The sequence below is a fragment of the Bos grunniens genome, chromosome 2 (genome assembly GCF_055505025.1).
Source record: "Bos grunniens cultivar Pamir isolate PY7600 chromosome 2, Bosgru_T2T1.0, whole genome shotgun sequence".
Lineage (NCBI taxonomy): Eukaryota > Metazoa > Chordata > Mammalia > Artiodactyla > Bovidae > Bos > Bos grunniens.
In genome coordinates this window covers 88,556,799-88,573,866 of record NC_141166.1, presented here as the reverse complement: position 1 = coordinate 88,573,866, position 17,068 = coordinate 88,556,799, and the positions used below count along the sequence as shown (strand labels likewise).

General features: G+C 36.5%; 1 protein-coding gene across 9 annotated transcripts in view; it reads left to right on the top strand.

Annotated features, from left to right (window-relative positions):
* Positions 1-16,068, top strand: part of ORC4 (origin recognition complex subunit 4) — a 94,641-nt gene extending 78,573 nt beyond the window's left edge. For all 9 annotated transcript variants that reach the window (XM_086352525.1, XM_086352486.1, XM_086352532.1 and 6 more), the window contains 5 exons: positions 5,993-6,079; positions 11,343-11,451; positions 12,145-12,240; positions 12,327-12,394; positions 15,089-16,068. In XM_086352525.1, coding sequence (XP_086208651.1) covers positions 5,993-6,079; positions 11,343-11,451; positions 12,145-12,240; positions 12,327-12,394; positions 15,089-15,277 — 549 coding nt within the window. In that variant the 3' untranslated portion in view covers positions 15,278-16,068. The remainder of the gene's footprint in view (positions 1-5,992; positions 6,080-11,342; positions 11,452-12,144; positions 12,241-12,326; positions 12,395-15,088) is intronic.
* Positions 16,069-17,068: the final 1,000 nt, after the last annotated feature.

The window sequence follows — 17,068 nt, the reverse complement described above, 5'->3', positions numbered from 1 at the left end:
ATGACACCACCCTTATGGTAGAAAGTGAAGAAGAACTAAAAAGTCTCTTGATGAAAGTGAAAGAGGAGAGTAAAAAGTTGGCTTAAAACTCAACATTCAGAAAACTAAGATCATGGTATCTGGTCCCATCAATTCATGGCAGACGGATGGGGACACAATAGAAGCAATGAGAGACTTAATTTTCTTAGATTCCCAAGTTACTACAGATGATGACTGCAGCCATGAAATTAAAAGACACTTGCTCCTTGGAAGAAAAGTTATGACCAACCTAGACAGCATATTAAAAAGCAGGGACTTTACTTTGCCAACAAAGTTCCATCTAGTCAAAGCTATGGTTTTTCCAGTAGTTGTGTATGGATGTGAGAGTTGGACTGTAAAGAAAGCTGAGCACAGAAGAATTGTTGTTTTCGAGCTGTGGTGTTGGAGAAGACTTTTGAAAGTCCCTTGGACTGCAAGGAGATCCATCCAGTCCATCCTAAAGGAAATCAGTACTGAATATTCGTTGAAAGAACTGATGTTGAAGCTGAAACTCCAATACTTTGGCCACCTGATGTGAAGAACTGACTCATTGGAAAAGACCCTGCTGCTGCGAAAGATTAAAGTCGGGAGGAGAAGGGGATGACAGAGGATGGGATGGTTGGATGGCATCATTGACTCAATGGACATGAGTTTGTGTAACTCCAGTAGTTGGTGATGGACAGGGAGGCTGCTGTCCATCCAACTGCTGCAGTTCATGGGTTGCAAAGAGTCGGACACGATGAACAACTGAACTGAACTGAATGGGATGAAGTTTTATGCTCTCAGTAAATACACTATCCTAGTTATTATAGTCCCCAATCTGTTGCTACTGTTTTTAGTCTTTATCTTATTCAGGGACACTGTCTAGTCCCTTGTTGCCGATAGCATTTGGAATATGCTAATAAATGAGCTTCAGTTGAAGAAAAAAATTAAAATGTCAGCACCATGGCCAGAGGCCTTGCCTGAAAATGGGCGTGTGCATTGAAGGAGCTATCCTTTCTCTCAGTGCTGACTATCCAGCAAGTTTTTTTTCAAATTCTAGGTTTAAACAGAAAGCAAAGGTAGTGCTAACAAGTCACCTATGGAATCGCATCCAAGAAATATCTTCATGATAGGCTTGAACCTAGACATCGTACCAGCTTGAGTGTTTGTTTTAGTCCTATGGAAATGTGCAAGTAAGCAGGATAAACAACATCTCAGCAAGACACTGTAAGGAAAATCTCTGTATAAAAGCATCTTAAGAGGACCATATCTATTTCTCTTCAAAGGAAGTTCCCACAAAGTGCTATAGCTAAGTTCAAGAAAGATCCCCTGCTGTCTTAACCTTTCAGTTAACAGGAGGTGAGAATGTTTAACAGGAACAGACTAGGAGACTTGGTACCTGTACTGCTGCCAGTGAGTTGTCCCTGGAGCAGCATGAATCCTGCTGTTCCTCTGTAACACTGCTGTTCCCCTATAACATTCTTCTGAGAAACTGCCTGTGAAGCAAACTGCAGTGAGCATGTTAAGAAGTTATTTCTGCAACTGTTACTCCTGTGCTTATTGGCGAAAAGGGACTCTACAGCTTCCATGAATAAGATAAAGACTAAAAACAGTAGCAAGGGTTGGAAACTATAATAACTAGGATAGTGTATTTACTGGGAGCATAAAACTTCACCCCATTAGACTTGAACTTATGCCTGAATCTAGATCTTCTTCCAGTCGGAAGTAGAAACATACAGTTTTAACTCTAGAAAATACAGTATACTTAGTTTTCTGGGCTTTTTTTGTTACTGTTGTTAAAGAATTTTTATTCCTTGCAGATGACTTTTGAAAAATTATATCAATCTTAGCCAAGCCTTTTTTGTCTCTGCCAACTCTGAATTTACTGTCCTTCCATCTAATCTTTTGTTCAGTGCCAAATGAACCTCACGGTTCATTGATCCTTATTCACTGCAGTCACTGTTTTTAGTCTTTTCTTTCTTTCTTAAAGGGCTTGCTGTTGCTGTATAAACAGGGTCAAATACCCTTTGGAAGTACACCAGATGAGCGTAAAATAATAAAGTAATACATATTAAAGAAAACTTTTGGAAATTAACTGTAATCCTTCTAAAATTCTTCTAAAAATTCTAAAAATCCTTCTAAAAAAAGGTAAAATCCTTCTTACCAAATAGCTTATAAAGTTGATATATTAAGTATATATTTAGGTATTGCTTTTTTAAATGGCCCTCAGTTCAGTCGCTCAGTTGTGTCCCACTCTTTGCGACCCCATGAACCGCAGCACGCCAGGCCTCCCTGTCCATCACCAACTCCCGGAATCCACTCAAACTCATTTCCATCGAGTCAGTGATGCCATCCAGCCATCTCATCCTCTGTCATCCCCTTCTCCTCCTGCCCCCAATCCCTCCCTGCATCAGGGTCTTTTCAAATGAGTCAGCTCTTTGCATCAGGTGGCCAAAGTATTGGAGTTTCAGCTTCAACATCAGTCTTTCCAATGAACAACCAGGACTGATCTTTAGGATGCACTGGTTGGCCAAATTGACCTTTAAATTTCTGAAGCCGTCAGCCTCTCAAAATATATCTTAATTTAGTTATACAAAGTATATAGTTTTATTACCACTTCCCTCTTGAAGTGTGTCCCTCTTGTTTTCTTCCCCTGGTTTTATTGCTCTCTCTTGGATTCTGTTCACTTGTTCAACATCTTTCTCAATCCCTTACTTTGCTCCTTTTTTTCCCTTTACTTCTTAAATGTCAGTAATGCAAGTTTCACTTCTGACTACATCTCCCTCCTCACTCCTCCTGGGACATTCTATTCCCTATAGTTTCATCTTTTCATTTTTTTGTATCCCCTTTTACCCTTCATCTCTGTTTTTCACCAGTAGAGTCTCCATCAGACGTGTCTTCTATTAATGTTTTTCTTTCTTGTCTTCACACCAGTGTGCTAATTCAGACTCATTTTGTTTCTTATATGGAGAATTGCAGTTATCTCCAAGTAAGCTTTGCTGCCTTTGTCTTTCCATACAATCAGTCTGCCAGTAACTGAACCTCAGGATATTGTGACTACGCATCTTTTGTCCATATGCCACCGTCTCCCTGCAGTGCTCATGTTGTTCCCTAAAATTGTAATGCTCTATCTTCTTTGTAGCCTATTACCTCATACATGTTAAGCATTCTTTGTAATACTTTACCTTGTATTTGAATTCTTGCTTCTCTGGTGGCTCAGTTCAGTTCAGTTCAGTCGCTCATCATGTCCAACTCTTTGCGATCCTTATGAACCGCAGCATGCCAGTCCTCCTTGTCCATCACCAACTCCCGGAGTTCACCCAAACCCATGTCCATTGAGTCGGTGATGCCATCCAACCATCTCATCTTCTGTTGTCCCCTTCTCCTCCTGCCCTCAATCTTTGCCAGCATCAGAGTCTTTTCCAATGACTCAGCTCTTCACATCAGGTGGCCAGAGTATTGGGAGTTTCAGCTTCAACATCAGTCCTTCCAGTGAACACCCAGGACTGATCTCCTTTAGGGTGGACTGGTTGGAGATCCTTGCAGCCCAGGGGACTCTCAAGAGTCTTCTCCAACACCACACTTCAAAAGCATCAATTCTTTGGCACTCAGCCTTCTTTATAGTCCCAACTGTCACATCCATACATGACTACTGGAAAAATCAAAGACTTGAGTAGACAAACCTTTGTTGACAAAGTAATGTCTCTGCTTTTTAATATGCTGTCTAGGTTGGTCATAACTTTCCTTCCAAGGAGTAAGCATCTTTTAGTTTCATGGCTGCAGTCAATGTCTGCAGTGATTTTAGCTCCCAAAAATAAAGTCAGCCACCGTTTCCACTATTTACCCATCTATTTGCAATGAAGTGATAGGACTGGATGCCATGATCTTACTTTTTGAATATTGAACTTTTACTCTCCGTATAAGTTAAATAAGCAGGGTAACAATATACAGCCTTGACGTACTCCTTTTCCTATTGGAAACCAGTCTGTTGTTCCATGTCCAGTACTAACCGTTGTTTCCATACTTGCATACAGGTTTCTCAAGAGACAGCTCAGGTGATCTGGTATTCCCATCTCTTTCAGAATTTTCCACAGTTTATTGTGATCCACGCAGTCAACGGTTTACTCCAATCACCTGGAGTAACAGGCAAATATGGCCTTGGAGTACAGAATGAAGCAGGGCAAAGGCTGATAGAGTTTTGCCAAGAGAATGCACTGGCCATCACAAACACCCTCTTCCAAAAACACAAGAGAAGATGCTACACATGGACATCACCAGATGGCCAACACCAAAATCAGATTGATTATATTCTTTGCTGGCAAAGATGGAGAAGCTCTATATAGTCAGCAAAAACAAGACCAGGAGCTGACTATGGCTCAGCTTGTAAACTCCTTATTGCCAAATTCAGACTTAAATTGAAGAAAGTAGGGAAAACCACTAGATCATTCAGGTATGACCTAAATGACTATACAGTAGAAGTGAGAAATAGATTTAAGGGACTAGATCTGATATACCGAGTGCCTAATGAACTGTGGACAGAGGTTCGTGACATTGTACAGGAGACAGGGATCAAGACCATCCCCAAGAAAAAGAAATGCAAAAAGGCAAAATGGCTGTTTGAGGAAGGGTTACAAATAACTGTGAAAAGAGAAGTGAAAAGCAAAGGAGAAAAAGAAAGATATAAGCATCTGAATGCAGAGTTCCGAAGAATAGCAAGGAGAGTAAGAAAGCCTTCCTCAGTGATCAATGCAAAGAAATAGAGGAAAACAATAGAATGGGAAAGACTAGAGATCTCTTCAAGAAAATCAGAGATACCAAGGGAACATTTCATGCAAAGATAGGCTCAATAAAGGACAGAAATGGTATGGACCTAACAGAAGCAGAAGATATTAAGAAGAGGTGGCAAGAATACACAGAAGAACTGTACAAAATAGATCTTCATGACCCAGATAATCATGATGCTGTGATCACTCACCTAGAGCCAGACATCCTGGAATGTGAATTCAAGTGGGCCTTAGGAAGCATCACTCCAATCAAAGCTAGTGGAGGTGATGGAATTCCAATTGAGCTATTTCACTTCATAAAAGATGATGCTGTGAAAGTGCTACGCTCAATATCTCAGCAAATGTGGAAAACTCAGCAGTGGCCACAGGACTGGAAAAGGTCAGTTTTCATTTCAATCCCAAAGAAAGGCAATGCCAAAGAATGCTCAAACTACCCCACAGTTGCTCTCATCTCACATGCTAGTAAAGTAATGCTCAAAATTCTCCAAGCCAGGGTTCAGCAATGTGTGACCCATGAACTTCCAGATATTCAAGCTTTTGGGAAAGGCAGAGAAACCAGAGATCAAATTGCCAACATCCGCTGGATCATGGATAAGGCAAGCGAGTTCCAGAAAAACATCTACTTCTGCTTTATTGACTATGCCAAAGCCTTTGACTACGTGGATCCAATAAACTGTGGAAATTCTGGTGGCTCAGCGGTGAAGAATCTGCCTGCCAGTGCAGGAGACACTGGTTTGATCCCTGAATTGGGAAGATCTCCTGGAAAAGGAAATGGCAACCCACTCCAGTAGTTTTGCCTGGTAAATCCCATGGACAGAGGAACGTAGCAAGCTGCAGTCCATGGGGTTGGAAAAGAGTCGGACACAACTGAGTGACTAAACAACAACAAATAACCCTCATCCTCTGTTGCATGTACTACTACATTTTGATCATCCCACTACTGTGATTGAATAAATTTTATGGTAACAAGGGTTATATTTATCTTTGTGTCTTCAGAATTAACATAAAGGGTAGAGGATAAGGAGAAAATCAATAGAGTAGAAATTTGTTTTTGATTTTTTTGTTTTTCCCCAAAAGACCAGCACCTATTTAATAATGAATAAATACTAGATAGAGTTAATGAGGTATACCGACCAGTGAGGCATAATATTATATTTAGGTTTTAATCTGCATTCTTCCTTAATTCTCTTTTGATTTTTTTCATCTAGAGTCTCTCAGAAGATAGAAGTGTGAAAGAAGTGCTGCAGAAGCATTTTAATGTCAGCAAAAACCTGCGTTCATTACACATGCTACTGGTTTGTATTAATTTTATTTTTATTCACTCATTCTCTTTCACCAGGTAATTATGTTCTGATCAGAACTGGTTAAACCTCTAGATAAATTTTGTGAGAATTAACATATATACTACGTTAGGTCTTCCAATCCCTGAATATGGTACATCTCTTTTTTTATTTAGTTCTTTGATTTCTCTTATCATTTTATAAATCTCACCTCACAGATCCTGTGTATGTTTTCAGTGTTTTCTTAAGTGTTTAACTTCCTTTGGAACAATTGTAAATAATACTTTGTTTTTAATTTTTGTCTTAGCATTCTCATTGATCGTATATAGAAATGTGATTTCTTTGTTGTTGATGTTATTTTCTGCAGTATTGCTGAACTCATTTAGTTAAGTTTTTTTTTTAATAGACTTCTTGAGATTTTCTATATAGATAATCATGTCATCTGAAAATAGTTTTTCTTTTTACCTTTCTAATTTGTATATGTTTTATTTCTTTTTCTTTTTTGCAGTGGCTAGAACTTGCGCTATATTAAATTAGAATGGTGCGGGTGTATAATTGCCAAGCTTAGGGCAAAAACTTTCAGTCTTTTACTATCAAATATGATATAAGCTGAAGCTTTTTAATACATGTTTATTGTCAAGTTATGGCAATTCCCATCTATCCATAAATTGCTGAGAGTTTGTTGTGATTGTGTTGGATTTTGCCAGATGTTTATTTTTTTTATCCATGAACATGATATATGACTTTTCTTGTTTAGCTTGTTATATTGAACAACATTGCTTGATTTTTTTTTTATTTCTGCCATTTCAAAATCTTTTTTATTGTAATGAGTAAGTGGAAATCGAGTACACACACTTAAGTGCATGAAATGTGCAAATCTCTTAACATGACCTAATTTTTCTTCATATATTATTGTTATTTCTCACCTTCTAATATCTTGGATCCAAATGTTGAACTAGCTTTACATGCCTGGACAAATCCTACCTGGTCATAGTCTTTCACCAAGTAATTCTATCTTAAGTTTAAACAGTATCAAGAAAGGGGTACTTAATTTTTCTGAAAAGTAAACTTCCTTCGCTAGAGTATTTGATACTAGACTACTATTGCTAGAAAGTTATTTATTCATTATTATGAAAGGTATAGCAAATACCTTTCAAAGAGAAAATAATTTTGGTTTCATGAGTTTCTTTTTGGTCACTTCCATTTTATGATAATAATGGGTATCACTTATTAAATAGCACAAAAGTCAGGTGACCTAGTTACTTTGTGTGTTAGTCGCTCAGTCATGTCTGACTGTTTGAGCGACCCCATGGACTGTAGCGCGCCAGGCTCCTCTGTCCATGAAATTCTCTAGGCAAGAATACTGGAGTGGGTTGCCGTTTCCTGCTCTAGTTATGACCAGCATTATATCTTACCATTATATTAATCCTGTTTTTTTGTTATTGTTTTTTTTTTTTTTAATGTTTGGGTGTTATACTTACCTTTGAGGTAACTGATGTTCTTTGAGGTTAAATAACTTACCCCATGTCACACAGCTAGTAGATAACAAACCCACGACTCAAATCCAAGTCTCTCTGGCTTCAGGCTTATCCTGCTTTACTCTTACATGGTTCTGTCATGTTTTTGTTTTTTCTTTTTACAGATTCTCCTTCTCCATTTCTGGTTTTGCTTAGGAAACTTAAAAGAATTTTCCTCCCTGTGTACTTACCCTCTTATTAGCACATCCTCCTCCCATTTATCAAAACCATCCTGCCATTTTTAGCAATAGCTGTCTTTATCACAGAGGTATTACAAAGACTAAGAATTTTTAGAGTAGAGACTTTAGTAATTTAGGTACCTGTGTTTACTAACTTATGGTATTTGGAGGATACACACACACACACATACATACAGAAACACATACCTCTCATTGGAGAAGGGATAGGATACCCACTACAGTATTCTTGGGCTTCCCTGGTGGCTCAGTCAGTAAAGAATCCACTTGCAATGCAGGAGACCTGGGTTCAATCCCTGGGTTGGGAAGATCCCCTGGAGGAGGGCGTGGCAACCTTGCCTGGAGAATTCCCATGGATACAGGAGCCTGATGGGGTACAGCCCATGGGGTCACAAAGTTGTACACGACTGAATGAATAAGCACAGCATAGCATACCTTTCATTCTGGAAAAATGTCTGGCTCAAAATTGTCAACATGAGAAAGCACTGTTTTGCTAGTTTCCTATTATATTTTTAATTCAAGGTGATGGCTTAATTTTTGTTTTGATTTTTCTTTTTTAAGAAAAGTTTTGTAATTGGTAGAAATTATAAAGAAAATAAAGACTGAGATTAAATATAGTTTGCTAATTTTTCAATAAAATTAAGGAGTTATACACATGGTAAAAAAAGTACCCTCAAATGCATAGCCTAAAGGTAATTTCAGATTGATAAACCTAAATATATGTATAAAAACAAAGCTTTTTTTTTAATTAGAAGAAAGATATGTTTGTATACTTGAAGTAGGAAAAGATTGCTTAGAGAAGTTACACAAATTACAAGCCATAGGAGAAAAGACAGTTAATGTTAATTATATTGAATTTTTTGTTAAATGTCTGGACACTGGAAGATACCATAGAAGAAGTGATTAGGAGATGAAAAATGCAATGCATGTAATCATCAACACTGTCCATAATGTAGAAAAAGCTTCTACAGTAATCAATAAAGGAACAAACTGTGAATATGAGTGAATATGAGCGAAAGAACTAAGAATAATCTACCAGTGTAGAATCCTACATGATTTATAAGTTACAAAGATATTTAACTTCTCCAGTATAGGGAAATGGTGTACAATTTCAATTTTACAATTAAACCTTTTTTTTCTGCCAGTTTGGTGGGTGTGCAAAGTTTATGTCTGATGGTATGGTGTCTGTGTTGCATAAGTTCAAGATGATATTTATATAAAACTTGAAAATTACTCTGTATTATCTAGGAATACAAAGATATGTAGTAGAAGGATGAAGACATGCATGATTTTTTTTTACGTGGAGAAGAGTAGAGAGTACAACCAGGGCAAGAGACAGGGGCTTCAACTCTGTAAGTTTATATTTCATAAGCTGAGGAAGTGGTCATGGATATTCATTATATTACTCTCTTGCCTATTTATATGTCGACAATATTTTATAATAAAAAGGAAAGGTAAGAGAATGGAAAGGAGCTACTGGGTTCCTGGGTCCCTCCCAGTAGGGAAATGAAGGTCAAGGATTACCAAACTCTTTTGTTCAATTAAGGACCCTGGGCCCTGGTTAAAAAAGGGAGAGAGTTCAAGGCAATAAAAGGCAAAACCACTACAATATTGTACAGTAATCAGCCTCCAATTAAAATAAATTTATATTAAAAAAATAAAAACAAAAATAAACAAATGGAACCTACTCAAACTTACAAGCTCTTGTATAGCAAAGGAAATCCATAAACAAAATAAAAAGACAGCCTGCAGAGTGGGACAAAATTTTGCAAATGGTGTGACAGACAAGATCTTAATTTCCAAAATACCAAACAGCTCATACAACTTAATAACAAAAAAAAAAGCCAACCGAATCAAAAAACGGGCAGAGGAGCTAAATAAATACTTCTCCAAAGACGATATACAGATGGAAACAGGCACATGAAAAGATGCTTAAACTCACTAATTATTAGAGAAATGCAAATCAAAAGTACGGTGAGGTACCATCTTACACCAGTGAGAATGGCCATCATCAAAAACGCTATACATAACAGATGCTGGGCAAGGTGTGAAGAAAATGAACACTCCTACACTGTTGGAAATGTAAATTGCTCCATCTACTATGGAAAATAGCACGGAAGTTCTTTAGGAAACTAAAAATAGAGTTGCCATATGATCCAGTAATCTCATTCCTGGGCATATGTTTGGACAAAACTATAATTCAAAAAAATGTACACAAACACACTTTCATAACATCACTATTCACAGTAGCCATCACATGGAAACAACCTAAATGACCATCAGCAGATAAATGAAAAAAGAAGTGGTATGTGCATAACTACAGAATACTATTTAGCCATAATAAAAAGAATGAAATAATGCCATTTGCAGCAACATGGATGGACCTGGAGATTATCATACTAAGTTAGAAAGAAAGATAAATATCATATGCCATCACTTCCATGTGGAATCTAAAATAGGACACAAATGAACCTATCTACGAGACAGAAACAGACTCAAAAGCATAGAGAATAGGTCTGTGGCTGCCGAGGGCACGAGTGGGGTAGGTTGAGAGTTTGGAATTTGCAGATGTAAACTATGATATGTAGAATGGATAGAGAGCAAGGTTGTACTATAAGCAGAGGGAACTATATTCAGTATCCTGTGATAAACCATAATGGAAAAGAATATGAAAAATAATATATATGTATGTATAACTGAATTAGTTTGCTGTATAGTAGGTATTAACCCAATATTGTATATCAACTATACTTATATAAAATAATTTTTTTTAAAAAGGGAGGGAGTTTCTAATGTAAATGTCCCAACTATTACATTACATATATAATATGTAGACTTAAGGAATTACTCATTGTTTATGTGGAATTCAAATTTAATCAGATACCATGCATTTTTGTCTGCTGATTTTATCTATATGAACTAAATGCAGAGTCAGTTATATTTCAGTGAAAAATAAACTTTAAAAAAAATTTAGTTGTTATCAAAGTTACAAATAAAAACTTCAAATGCAGAAGTTTTGTTAGTTGTTGAGCAGATAGCTTGCTACACAAAAGCAACTTGCTCCCTGCTTTCCAGGAGAGTTGTTTCTGGGTATAATTTTATTTTTGTTTTTTTCTTTTTAATACAGTTGAACATCAAAGTGGCTGAGTTCTGTCTGTCACATAAGACTAACCTGGATTGGTTGATTGGGTGGTGAGAAAGTTTATAGAAGTCATAGTTCTGCCTTTTTGTTCTGGAGCTTTGAATAGTATTCTTACTTATTTTTGGTCTCTTCTCCTCACTCCTTTTAAAATGTTTTTTTCTTCTTTTGAGGATTTGTAATCAAGATATGCAAATAGGAAGAGGTCAAGAGAGCAGCAAGAAGTTTTTAATACTTTATTTACATTTATACATTTATGTGGCTTATGAATTGAAATACTGTATTTAAATAGAGCTAAATTTGAGAGTAACTTTCCCAAGTATTAATATTTACTCTTTCATAACTCTAAATTAAGTTTTCTTCAATAAAATACCCCCAAATGCCCATGTAAATATGCATTTCTTTTTCTGATCTGCACTTCCCAGATGCTTGCTTTAAATCGTGTAACACCGTCACACCCATTTATAACTGCAGCAGATCTAATGGAGGCAAACCAGCTGTGTAGCATGGACTCAAAAGGAAATATTGTGCATGGTGAGAAACCTGCTTGATTAGTAGTTTTTAAAATAAGGTTGAGTTTTATATAATGGTATACTTTTTGAAATTACAATTAACATTAGTATAGTGTTTTTATTTGCAAAATATTTTTATATCTATACATCCTTTAACTCACTTCTCCCATTTAAAGTGAAAGAAACTTGATGCACTACCTGCCTTGCTGCATTGGAAATACAATTCTCAGTGTACCAAGTATTACTGAAGAGCATTGGCTTTTAGCCATTTGGTGTTGACTATCCCTTTTGAGAATCTAGTGAACTTTCTCCTCTCCAGGAAAAATAAATTAGATGTAATTTCCAGGGGTTAGAGATTATGAATAATGGAGGGCCTTATATGATTGAAAGTTACATAATAATTGCAGCTCTTGTTCATGTTTGCTGTAGGTCATAAAGTGCTTGATAGTATTGTCTCTAATTTTTGTAACAATTTCTGGAAGTTTAGAAAGATCCTTATTTAAAAAAAAATTAAAACTAAGCTGAGGGAGGTTGAATAACTTGCTTAAGATTATTCAGATAATAGTGACTGATACACATTTGAACCGAGGAGTGCTTTGTTGGCCTCTCCCCACCCCTCAAAGCCATAACCTTTCACATTATCCTCCTATTTGGAGGATTTGTTTCAATCAGTATGTAAAACTATACCTCATAGTTTTTTCCCCTTTTACTATAGGTCTGTCAGTCTTGGAAATCTGTCTTATCATAGCAATGAAACATTTAAATGATATCTATGAAGAGGAGCCCTTTAATTTTCAAATGGTTTATAATGGTGAGATGACTCATTTGATAGTTTCTTTCTGACTATACTCCACTGCTTATTTGACGGTACTAACAATGTCATTGCTTTCTGTCCAGAATTCCAGAAGTTTGTTCAAAGAAAGGCCCATTCTGTTTATAATTTTGAGAAACCTGTTGTCATGAAGGTAAGATTTTTTCTGCAGATAGGCTTATTTTTGTCTACTTTGATCATATATATCATAGCTGAACTTTTATTAATTTTGGAACATTAGGTATTATCATAGGAATTTTATTCAAAACAGACACCGCCCCCCAAAAAAAAACTCTAAAAATGAAATGTTTGAATAATTCTGAAGAGTACTGTTGTTTTAGTTTGTGGGGATATACTGCCCTCTACTGTCTCTTCCTATCAATTGCGTGCTGAAAAGGAACTACTCATTAAATTCTACCTAAGCATGCAGTCCATGGGGTCGCTGAGGGTCAGACACGACTAAGCGACTTCACTTTCACTTTTCACTTTCATGCATTGGAGAAGGAAATGGCAACCCACTCCAGTGTTCTTGCCTGGAGAATCCCAGGGACGCAGGAGCCTGGTAGGCTGCCGTCTATGGGGTCACACAGAGTCGGACACGACTGAAGTGACTTAGCAGCAGCAGCAAGACACAGCTTATAGCTCAGTTGGTAAAGAATCCACTTGCAATGCAGGAGATCCTGGTTCGATACCTGGGTTGGGAAGATCCGCTGCAGAGGGGGTAAGCTACCCACTCCAGTATTCTTGGGCTTCCCTCGTTGGTAAAGAATCCGCCTGCAGTGCGGGAGACCTGGGTTCAGTCTGGGTTCAGAACATCCCCTGGAGAAGGAAATGGCTACCCACTCCAGTATTCTGGCTTGGAGAATTCCATGGACTGGATAGTCCATGAGGTTGCAAAGAGTCAGACACAACTGAGCGACTTTCACAAGACACAGATACAGCCCTATCTTTTTATACCCTTAAGGTTGGCTTTATAAAATCTCAGCAGTAAAAGGAGATAGAATGAGTCATTAAGAAAATAAAAAACAATCTCATTGGTTAGTGAGGGTATATAGAGACAGTTTTGTTAGAGCTTGGGTAAGGCATGAGTTTCAAAACTTGAGGAAATTTATTCTAGCATACCATTGTCCACCAGAAACATGAGCTACATAATGTAATTTTAGATATTCTAGTAGCAACAACGACAACAAAAAGAAGGTGAAAGGTGAGATTAACTTAGACAGTAAGCTTTATTTAATGTACCAAAATATTTAGATCTGTAGTCAATATAGAAAGGTATTAATGAAGTTTTTTATTTTCTTTTGTGTTAAGTCTTTGAAATTCTGTGTGTTTACACTTAAAGCACATTTTGATTCACTGATTAGTCATTGGAAATAATTGCTCTTTAGATTCTTTAAATTATTTGTTTAGACCCTTATTTAGCTGAAGAAGTAAATTTACATTCTGAAAATGTTTCAAACATACTTAAAATGTTCTGTTAGTTTTTAAATTAAACTTTATAAAAATAGAGTTCCACATTTCAGATCCTCAAGAGCCCATTGAGGTTACATATTGAATAGCACAGCTCTCGAGGACTTTATGGGAAGAAACACCTTTTATGAATTTTTTAAGCAGTGCACCCATAAGTTTTTTAGTATCCTTTATAAGGATATTAAAGGATATTAGAAGTCAGAAGCTTATTTTTTAGGGCAACCAAAAAAACATGAGATCAGGGCATTGCCATTTTCTTCAAAACAATAGGAAAAATACTTAACGTACTGGAGGTTGGTTTTTTCCTCCCTTCCTAATGATAGTCATAGTTTATGGGAATGTATTAGTGGAAAGGGTTAGCTGAGCACTTAAATTTTTACTAGTAGCTTGAGACTGGTCATTTCTACATTTTGATTAAGAAAGTATTTTGCTACCTAGAAATATTTGAAGTCTCAATTTTATTCAGCCAATAGCCAGATCCTCTAGTATTTTCTCATTTTCAGAAATTGCCTGAACTATTTTTCTTTTCATAAGAATTTTTCTAGTTTATAAAGAATGTATTCCAGTAGTATTTTTCACAGTGAGGCTTAAGAATAGAAAGGTCAGTGTATCAGTATTTAATAGTTGATTGGTCCTAATTTAATGTTTTCTTTTTTTCTTCATATCCTAATAAAGTAACTAAAACAACAATCATGGTTAGAAAAGACATGGTACATGAAGGGCTAAGAGGAAGTGGACAGTAAGGAGCCCTATTAATGTGGGGAAGATGGAAGAAAGGGACTTTCTGACAGGTGGTAGTGGTCTCTGTCAGACTTCTTCAGGAAGGAGGGGCCTGTCCTCTCCTCCATACCTCCACCACTCTGCTGAGTCATTTACATACAGGATCAGCTAAACAGGTGTGCTGCTAGAGGTCTTCCCTGCTGCCCTCTGTTTTTACAGCTATATTAAACTTTTATACAGCAAAGTCTAACAAAACAAAACATAAAGGCAAATTTGAGTAACCTGGGCCATTAGTTAAAATGTACTGGTCTTATCAGACTTTGGGTTTTCATAGAGAACCAGAAACTCTGTTAACTTAAGTGCTAGGAAAAGATATGACAGAATGAGGTGAGGAACAAAATCAGATTGTGCAGTTGAGTTGTTTGTTCCGTTTACATTCAGTGATGTAGGGACAGGCAGCTCTATACTGACACTGCCTCATGTGATGTGTGAAGTTTTTATGAGGTTGATGAGAATTGTTTTTGAACTTTACTGACATCTATTATTACATTTTGTTTCCTAGTACTCTGTTCTAAAACTGACTAAAATCCTAACTGTTCTCTGGCTTAATGTTGTTTACTTCCCTTATTCAACCTAAACTATTTGTTTCATCTTTCAGGCGTTTGAACACTTACAACAATTAGAATTAATAAGGCCCATGGAAAGAACATCAGTAAATGCACAGAGGGAGTATCAGCTGATGAAACTACTTTTGGATAATACACAAATTATGAATGCTTTGCAGAAATACCCCAACTGTCCTACAGATGTTAGGCAGTGGGCGACATCCTCCCTAAGCTGGTTATGAGTATAACCATGGTTTCAGTTATGGAGTTTCAGGCAGACTTCTCTGAAGAACTAAAAGCTGTTGTCCTTTAACAAGATATGTTATTGCATTTTCTTATATTTATAAAGATGTATTTTTGTATTTATGGGAGACTGTTAAACATGTATCATGGCTGTGCCTTGCCTTTGAATCATACGAGCAGTTACATGATTTTAAGTTTTAATTCCAGTGATACGTTGTAACTGTTCAAAAAAATAAATATGACTGTCTTAGGGATTGAAACATATGCTTAATTTAACCCTTGTAAAGTATTTATGTGGTACATTTGAAGAGTTCATTTCAATCCAGCAGCCAGATATTTTTACAAACTGTAAACAAAGCAGTAAAGAAACAGTGGTTAAGAGTTGAAATGTAATGAGTAATCTTTTGGTCCATTGGGCGGTGCTGCAGTCTTTCTGTATTCATGAAAATTTAAGATTCTCTCCCAGACCAAGGTCTTTCAGTTCAGGAGCCTGATCAGTTTGACTAGAAGATGGTTCACATGTAAGAAAAAACCCAAAAGTTTGAACATTTTCTTCCAGTCTTCTTAAAATATGGTACTCATACCATCTACGGAAGAATCTTTTGTAGGATGTTTTTAAATGCGACTCTTGGGCATGTTGTAGGAACTAGCATTTGTTTAACAAGCACTTTAGCAAATTCCTGTAAAGCCACTCCCACGAATAATAGAAAATGTATGACAGTGTTAACTAAATGTTTGTATCAAAAAGTTGACCATATTGGTATGTGTTTAAAGTGAAATTTAATAAGCATTCATGAAGTGTTAGTGACTTCATTTATTCAGGAATATTTGTCTATTTTTTTCATAGAAGGGTTACAAAAGACAAAGTCCCTATCCTTGTACAGTTTGCAATCCTTTTAAAACTGTCAAAGACCCTGACATTAGTTACTCTTGTTTACAGGTGAGAAAACTAACACAGTAGTGGCCCTGTCCAGAGCATTGACAGACCCTGGAATTCCAACTCATTTCGTTGACATCAGAGCTCAGTTTTGTGTTTCTTAGTGTGTCTTTTTAAGTATACTCTAAGAAACTATTTTCTTGGTTTTAAGAGTTACTGCGTTTAGAATGGAGTATGAGATTTCTATGCATAAAAATAGCTCTTCAGTACCTGCAACTATTCCTTGCATACATAGGCATTCTTAGGTTCCAGATCACTGTCATTTACTTTTCAGCAGTGTTTCATGAAAGCCAAGGCTTGCATCCTGGTTCTGTGCAATAGTTTACAGATTTTTAGGGGATATTCTGCCAAAATACTTACCATGGTCACAGCAATATTAAGACGTAAGGGTTTTTTGCACTTGAGCCAAAATTGTCCCTTAAAATTTTTTCTGAGCTGTTTTAGGTGAGTACCCTCTGCTTTAAAAGCACTGACCACAAAAGCACCTAAAGAACTGGCTTGAAGACTGCAAATTTTTATCTGCTTAGGATGCCCACTCAAAGGTTTGAAAGCCCTCATCTACTTACCTGGCTATGTAAAAACTACAGAAATATCCATCACATCAGTGAAATAGCTAAATAACAAACTATAAAAAGTAAGTTAGCAAAAGTCACACAAATGAAGTACAAGCCTACATTTCAAAAGCAGTTTTTCAGAGAAAGAATGTTGTGTTTCCCTTTCCATATTCCTTAATATAGAGAAGCTAAAATATACTTAAATGTTTTAAAACTAACTTCATCTTTTAAATTGTTTAAACTGTCGTCAATAAAATAAAAACCAAATCTCAAAAGCCCTAGTAAAAACCTTTCAAGAA